The 8,668-nt window shown below is 35.7% G+C and overlaps 1 protein-coding gene across 1 annotated transcript in view; it reads right to left on the reverse strand.

Moving 5' to 3' along the window:
- Positions 1 to 8,668, reverse strand: part of GCN1 (GCN1 activator of EIF2AK4) — a gene marked incomplete in the record, with an annotated part of 35,130 nt that overhangs the window by 19,578 nt on the left and 6,884 nt on the right. Inside the window, 17 exon segments of the mRNA XM_072415483.1 lie at positions 349 to 442; positions 918 to 1,096; positions 1,894 to 2,018; positions 2,101 to 2,290; positions 2,382 to 2,541; positions 2,628 to 2,703; positions 2,879 to 2,971; positions 3,119 to 3,271; positions 4,023 to 4,196; positions 5,103 to 5,201; positions 6,314 to 6,364; positions 6,443 to 6,571; positions 6,674 to 6,748; positions 7,156 to 7,264; positions 7,364 to 7,432; positions 7,569 to 7,703; positions 7,781 to 7,879. Of these exon segments, the coding sequence (XP_072271584.1) occupies positions 349 to 442; positions 918 to 1,096; positions 1,894 to 2,018; positions 2,101 to 2,290; positions 2,382 to 2,541; positions 2,628 to 2,703; positions 2,879 to 2,971; positions 3,119 to 3,271; positions 4,023 to 4,196; positions 5,103 to 5,201; positions 6,314 to 6,364; positions 6,443 to 6,571; positions 6,674 to 6,748; positions 7,156 to 7,264; positions 7,364 to 7,432; positions 7,569 to 7,703; positions 7,781 to 7,879 (2,010 nt within the window).

An 8,668-nucleotide genomic window follows, 5' to 3' on the forward strand; every position in this document is an offset into this window, starting at 1 on the left:
TATATATATATATATTGTATATTATATTGTTCCAAATACAGCAGCATACATCACCCAATCTCTCAACTGTGCAAGATTGGGTGACACAGGCAGAAGAAGAAAAAAAATTGCCGCGGGATGAAGCAAAAAACTAGGATGACGCTGGACTGTATCGAGGGCCGCTCCAGGGGAATTGACAGATCTGTGCAAGTAAAGTTAAGTGTCATTTTTTTAATTTCCATTCCGCTTTAATAAAGAGCCTGCACAAAATTTACATTCTAAAAAGTAGCTAAAGAAAGAGAAGCAATACACACACATTTTTTGTGTATAAGACTAAGGAAACATATAAAAATAATGCTACCTATTTACCTCTTTGAGCTCCATTTCAATGATCTGCTCCTTAAAAGAATAGGCTTTGTTCTCTCTCTTCATGTTGCCTTTTTTTAAACTATCTTGTTGGGCACTGGCAAGAAAAAAACAGCCACCAAGATGATAAATAGTATGATCATTCACAGCAACAGTGAGTACATGCAATATGTGTTCTGTTACTCTATCTATCTAGCACATGAAAACATATTAGCAATTTCATAATAGCAATAGCAATGTTGAGGAACTGAAGTACGGTATATGCAAACCTTAACAATGGTCTTATCTTCATAAAAATGAAGAAAAAGAAATTGTTTTGTTACATCTGTTCAATAGGAGCAAGATAAACTTGACACGCTAGGATAGAAATGTGTTACTGGAAGAAATACCATTAAAAAAAAACAAACGAACCCTTAGAAAAGAGAAGTAAGCATTGTTAACTGGCAATATTTTTTCATTTTTGTTTTTGGGTTTAGCTGCACCTTAAAAAGTGACAATAAGTCTGTTAATATCAATACATTTTTTACATAAATTCCTTTATTTATATTAAAATATTTAAGGTATATATTTACCTTTGCAGAATAGATTTGTCATACAGCTCTCCCTCAGGAGTTTGCATAATGGCATATTCTTCCCTGGTGACTTGATAAAAGGCTGGGTTCTGAAGAGTATCAGTTATGAGTCCAACTAACTGAGGAAGAACTCTTTTTGAAGATATTCGAGCCAAAGTACCAGCTGCATTTAGGACAGCCTGAAACAAATACAATATTGCCTGAAATTTCTATTGCATTGTGAGAGTATTAAACAATTTTACCTATTGAGTGTCATATTTTTCACCTATCTGCAATCTAGTAAATTTCTTTTAAAATGTACAATAGGCAATTGAATACCTATAATATAAAATGTAAGCTATATTTTTTATCAACCAGAAATACTTTTCTTGTACTGCTAATCAGTGATCTTTAAACCTGAACTCCAGGCAGATATATACATGAATGCATGTTATCTTGATATCAGATTCTTTAATGCTCTAGAGAGCAGCACAATAAGTACTATGAGCCAATCATGCTGTACCGCAAACATGCTAAAAGGTGAGAATAAATTTACCCCTATGCATTTTTGACTGACATGTCTTGGCGTTTATGCAGAAAAGGACTTTGCTGTCCTGTGAGGCAGGGATGACTGGGTCACAAAACTTCCCACTCAAATGTGCACATCCTTTGGCAGATAAAATGATTTCAGGCATCCCTATCAATATAAATAATAATGTCTATGTTTTGTGTCTTTTGAACATATTTTTTAGATAACAGGTGACTGATTTGAGCTATTTTAGCAATATATCAGAAACTAAGCCCTGGATACGTTTCATTCTGTTAAGCTTATCACTTAATACTGTCTGTCATTTCCACTGAAGTAATGGGAACACTGTATTTTTAAGCCTATATACTGGCTTTATGCATCATAACTGGGTACATTTCAAGTCATGATGGCAGCAACATCGGGAAAGTTATTTGATGCAGATAGTTTGGTTTTTGAAGGTACGCTTACTTGATCTGTAGATGAATTAGAAGTTATTTCTGGTAAAAAGTCATCAAAATGCTTATTAATAAACTCAGCGGGGTCAATCTTCATTCTGTACAGAAGGTCCACCCAAAGATCTGGATATGCATGTGCTGTCAAATGGGAGAAAAAATAAACTGAGAATAGAACAAACTTTTATGTTAATCTTTCCAATAGAAACATCAGTTAACATACCAACTAAAGGATGGCTTGCTAACAATAGAAGCTTCTGGGCCAGATTTTCTGCTTCAACAGAGTCAGTTTCTAGCCCTGGCACACCCGCGAGAACAGAAATTGCCTCTTGTATGATTCTTGGAGATAAAGGAGGCTTTCCTTGCTCTGTTGCTTCATCAGACTCCGTGACTGTGCTATCCAAAAGAATCAACTGTTGAAAACAAGGTAAATGTCAGCCAAAGAGTCACACAACACTGCTGTTGCTATTATTGTATATTATTTCCCTTTTGTACAACACCTACCTTGTTTGAATTTAGCACAGTTCTAAGTTCTGCCAAAAGGCCATGCAACAGCTTAGTACCACCCAGAGATGCCAGCAACTTTTTGATGGTTTGTTGGCATTGTCTACGTACTTTCCATGAGCGAGTGAGCAGAACCGTGACCAAAGCGTGGTAATAAGGCCTAAAGACAAAAAAAAACAAGGCCAATAAATCTCTTTGATCCATATTATAGTATGACATGGAAACCTTTAAAAATCAGAGACTTACTGAGCTCTGTTGTCTGGTAGCCTATGAATGTGGTCAAGTAAAAGTCTCTCACAAAGCTGCAGCAAGGTGAAAAGGGCTAAATAAAAAAAAACACAATTTAAAAATATCTTTATTAATATAACAAATCTTTCATACAATTTAACACACATTGTAATATCATTGAGATACCAGAAAAATATTTCACTTTTAATATACCCTAAAAGTAGTGAAAGCACAAAATGACTTATTGGCAGAGATTCTAATTCACTTACATTCTTCATTTGCTGAGGAAAGAAATTTGTCCGAGGTGAAAATCTGCTTCTTGTCATCCGACAGCAATTGCCAAAAATTGTTCAGCTTGCTTTCTGTATGTAAAAAAAATGCCAGTTAGGTAAAATATTAAATAGATAAACGGTATTAATTTTTTAAAAATCATTGGCTATTTATTTGAAAAATAATAATAGATTATGCAGTACTATAGAGCTATAAGCATTATATTTGTAGAATCTTACCAATCTGTGTTTCAATGACAGACAATCTGCAAACAAGGACAGCAGCAGCAAGGGCTTCTGTTAAGAATGTTATCTGTGCGGTTTGTGATACAGCCTTCTCCACAGTCTGGATCAAAAGCGGCAAGAGGCCTAAAGCTTGGCCCAGCGTATCGCCTGATGAAGAAAGAACAGGAATGTTTTCAAATATGAAATGACCTTCAAAGTAATTCTTACAGTTCAAATGATAGTAATAATAAAAAAAACATTAACTTGCTAGCAGATAAAAAGTGCAAGTACTTTGAGAGACATACCTGCAGAAGTTTTTATTGTGCCACTACATCAGAATATGGGAGTAGTGATGTAAGCTGGCATGCATCCATCCATTTTCCCAAACATTACAGTGATGGGTATATATGATAAAAATATTCCTATATTATAGGCAGTGTTAGGCAAGTTAGACTGACATTTGGGTGTAGCAGGGAAAATGAAAGATGTCTTAAAAGTGCAGTCACTTTAAAGTACACCCATTGTGAGGGGATAAAATTGTAGACTGGCATTAATCACATAATCCTGAAACTGCTGGTTGCCTGGCTTAACAAATATGGGACATGAATGATGCACAATCATAATTTCATATCTCTATAGTTTTTCTAACTCAGTGACAGAAGGAGATATCTGAATTTTCACATTTCTCTGATAACAGGTGTACTTTATTTAAGGTACATCTAATGCATTATGAGCTCTATTTATTAACAGGGAATATAACATTCCCTAAACATTTCCTTGTAAGAATCTATTACTGTCATTGATACAGAGGGACCTGGAAGACTGATGGAATGACTGACTGATTCCACTTTATAGATATAGCCCTATGTTTTTAAGGCATTAAACCCCATTAGCAAAAAAAAAAAAAAAAAACACTCACCTTTAAATGACACCAACATACACTGGAAATATGAATGTCTCACTCCTGAAGTGCTGGTCTTGAGAGAAGGAGCTTTCTGAAACCATTCTATTAGCTTTTTTGGTACCTCTGTAGTAAACTTTTGACACCACTGAGAAAGTACCTCCACAGCGTGAATGAGAGTTCCTTCATGAACTAATTAGAAAAATAAATCAGAAGTCACTACATTGCATGTAATAGCAATGTGAATCAATTAAATATTTGTGAAGCATTTCAAACTAAGCCTAAAGGGATCGTATAGAGATGGTGTAAAATATGGTCAAAATATTTAAACAAACATTTTAGGCAGTTAACTATGAAGTATGACATATTAGGATGCTTCTGTCAGGTGGTACTTTAGGCTTCTTTTTACATATGCCTCTGATGAAAGCCCGTTTATACAAATGTGGAGAAATGGTCAATAAAAATGTCTGCTCTGACCCCAGACACGCTCAGCAGCGTGGACTGTCTGACACAATATAGGATTACCGATCCTATCTCACTCTTTTTTGAGCATAATCATTCAAAGACCACTACTACTCAAGAACTTTTTGCACCTCACAGCACGTTTGGTCACCTAACAAGTTCTGTTGCGATCTCAAATTATCCCTTGAAGAAGCCTTTTGACGAAACGCATCTGGATTAAGATGAATTATTCTACATAATAGCAAATGTATAGGAAGTCTCTGGGTGACAGGCACTAACCCCTGCTTTCCTCTGGGGCTGCCTTTTATTTAAAACTATATTCACTGTAAATTTGCGTAAGATGCACCTTTTTATGTTGTACTTTATTAATACAACTTAATGTTTGCCGCAAAAAAAAACCCCAGCTGTCTTTTCTTGTTTTCTATTTCCTATATAAGTTTGGGGCTAGCAGAATGAATAACTACTAGTTGCTGTAGGGTGACGCTAAAATGTGCAATTGCCAGTAATGTGCAAAACAACAAAAATGAAAGCTGACAGGAGCTGCTCCTAACAACCAAAATGAACATTAAAAAAACATTAACCTAACACAACAATAGTATCTGTGTTTACATACTGTTCAACCATAAGTAATTTTACCTTCCTGCTGAAGAAAAGGGATAAATAACTCAGACACCGTCCTGCTTAATTCCTGACATGAGGGTCCAGAAACTCCATGGTGACTTAGACTACCAATCCCTTAAGAAATGAGAAAATGATAATAAATACGCATCTCTTTATTATAGACATGACACTCAGCAAAAGTCTGCAAAGCCAACTTTTATTTTACACTGGCAAGATTATTTAAACTTTGTTATTTAGCAAAGGAAAGCTTAGAGACAGAAATGCACAACCTATTTTGAAGCTCCACCCCTTTTCACCCCCCCCCCCCCCCCTCCATTTTTTAAAAATGTTTCTTGAGGCATTGAAAAGAATATTTAGCATTAAAAGTGGGGTAAACTTCAAAAAGAGGATTAATAAAAGTACTGCAGAAAGTTAGAATGACAAGATTTCATTCATATGGCTAGAAGATTTGAAAGTGAAAGATCTGTTTTGTGACTTGAAGAAAAAGATATGCAAACATCAAATAAACACTGAAGGTGTAGGAAGTAATCAATTACAAAGGTTCTCGAATTGGACAAATTGTTTATCTTCTCATTTATAATAAGAGTGGCAGATAGAATTGAATCGAGGCATTCAGTCCCTTTTCTCTTGGTACCTAAGACTTAACGCCCATACTGCCAAAGAAAGCTGTGGGCACGAGGCAGTCACTCAAGAATATGAAGATGGCAAAATCACTAAAGCACCTTCTCTAACAAAATTATGATATAAAAGGAAAAACTCTTTAACAAAGTTAATTCATAAAAACAATGAAATCAAAGAAACAAACAAAAAATAGAGCAATTTATTTTCAAGACAGCAATTTCAATGTGATCAAGATATCTGAAGCTAAATCTGAGTAGGAGACTTTCCTAAATTTCTTTCATTGTAGCTTAGATTATTTTATTTTTTTGCAAAAAAGAAAATGTGAATTAATCAAACTGATCAATTATTAAAGAAGATGGGTGCTTTGGTCAAGTTAAATGGAGGAGCATGGCCTTAATCTGGGAGCATCAAAAACAACAAAAGACACTCACCAGGAACAATTTTGTCCCTAGCTCCTACCAGAGTTAAAATAAACCTTAAAGAACAATAAGAAGAATACCAAAGAACAATAACAACAAGAATAACCATACAGGATCCAAGTAGAATGGAATTCAATTAGTCTTTTATTAGTGAAGACATGAAAGACTGGAAAGAATTTTTTTTACCTGAGAGAACACTCATTTTCTGTGCAACAGCTGTGAGTTTTCCTTCTGAACCTGAAATATAGACTTAGTTAATTTCTTAATATTTTATAAAACTCCCAAGGAAAAGGGCTAAAATTAGTTATGCCTCACCTCCTAGGACAGCAAACAAATGTTTTCCCAATGCCTCCACAGCATCTGGGTCACTACATTGATGGGCTAGGTTCTGCAAAGCAACCACTGCTCCGTCCATCAGTTGGGTGTTATTAGATTTCAACTGGCCTAAAGTACGAGTATAAACATATAATGAATGATCCTACAGTTACAATGACATAAGAACCATTTCAAATACTATTAAATACATAACAAAACAACAATGCTTACCAGCTAAACCTTTCCCAAGCTCTTGGGCATACTGACTTAGGTCAATAGTGACAAATGCAAAAAGTGAAGAAATAGCTGAAAAGAAAAATAAATAAAACTTTAGATCAATCATGCAAAATGTATTTGTAAAAAGAAAAAAATAAGTATATATTCATCTATGTCATTATGAAACAAACTGTTGGGAAATGAACTTTTCTGGAAGTGTGAACTTCCTATGCTCACTGGTTCCACCCTTCAACCTCCACATTATTACTTCTTCCTGCCAGAATGTGGAGGCCAGCACAAGAAACCAGTGAGCAAAATATAGGGGTGCAGAAGATCAACATTACTGACAGTTTTGGTTTCTCAGCAGATTTTGGAGGAAAATACAGTTTTTTGTTTTTTATTTTGAAGGATGGGGTCCTTTTCGCAAAGGGTGATTAAAAAAATCTAGTTCCACAATGTCTAGACTAGTGTCCCTTTATATTAACAGAAATACTAACTTTCAATCACATTTTCAGGGCTGCGAAGAAGTGATTTTTGCAACATCGGTAAAATGTGTTCCTTAAATTCGTCATGAGTAATATGCTGAAGTAGAGGTGTGGAGCTTTCCTAAAATCAAAGTCAGAGTAAAACCATTAGATTAGTGCACTGTTCAATTTTTGTATTCCATAAACTCATAATAAAACATACAATAGGCAAAGGACCTACCAGTATGTATTTAGGGGGTTTCACTTTACTCATGAGAATGGTCTTCACATAAAAATCAAGAAATTTACTCTGTAAAAAAAAAAAAAAAAAAAAAGTAGGTACACAGAGCTGAACATGCACAATATGGTAAAATGCCATCTTTACAGTGTATAAGGAAAACAAACACAACAATAAAGCTTTTTCCTTCTCCACTTCTCACACATACCCTATACTTGTTGAGAATTTCCTTCTTGTTCTGTTTCACACAGAACTGTACAGCAAGACCAAGAATGCCCGCAACATTTTGATTAGGTTCAAGGCTAAATACTGCATCAAGATATTTTTCCACTAGGCCAGGATTCTGGAGAAGAGAAAAATATTTTTTACAAAAGGGCGTAATCTAAGATTAAAAAATAGTCATTATTTATCAATACACACCTCTTTCCATAATGTATTTATCCTCTTAGAAGACCCCTCAACAGCATGTCGATGTGAGCCTCCAATAATCTCCATTAACAGAAATGTCTGGCATTCCACCTAACAAAGAATATGGCACAACAATTACATTTGAAAAGAAAAAAGTAAATACAATTTGAAAAATTAAGTATTTGTATTAATTTTTAATCTATTGCCCTGGAGAGCTTTGGAATGCAACCTCCTTCGTGTTTTTTAGTGCATACTAATCATAGTTCTCCCCAGAGGATTTTAGCCGGTTGCTCCGCCCGGCTGATTTGAATACCCCGCCCAGCTCTCGGCAGCTCTCATCCTCGGATGCACGGATCTCAGGCTGCTCTGTGCTCTGTGTCATCCGTTCAGAGGATTGCATACAGCTCAGCCTTCATGTGAAGGAGACACAGGCAGCCCCGCCCCCATCTCATAGCACCAGCTCTGCCTGTGAAATGTATCCAGTGTGTATAAAGTATCCATGTCATTCTGCATCCTCACAGCTCTGTATACAAACCTCCATATCTCCTAATATGTATATCACAATCACCTGTAATTTTCAGGGTGTACAGGGGACCCTCATAGATAATAGTTATTACAATTTCGGCCCCCCAGCTTTAAAGAATTTCAAGGTATGGGGGGTCACAAATGTAAAAAGTTATGAAAAATGAACTTTGGGGTTGCTGTTTCAGAGGAAAGTGCAACTAGGAGTCCTAAATTGAAAGTGCAAATTGGGAACCCTGGAGCCACTAACATAGCAAGGAGCATTGGGGTGGGGCCCCTAAATATATACCTACTTGTCAAACTACTGTCTTCTTCTCTTCTGTTTACACCAATTTCTCTAAGAGTGGGGGTACAAAACTGAAAATATAGGTGCAAGTG

The sequence above is a fragment of the Pyxicephalus adspersus genome, chromosome 6, assembly GCF_032062135.1.
Source record: "Pyxicephalus adspersus chromosome 6, UCB_Pads_2.0, whole genome shotgun sequence".
NCBI classification, from domain to species: domain Eukaryota; kingdom Metazoa; phylum Chordata; class Amphibia; order Anura; family Pyxicephalidae; genus Pyxicephalus; species Pyxicephalus adspersus.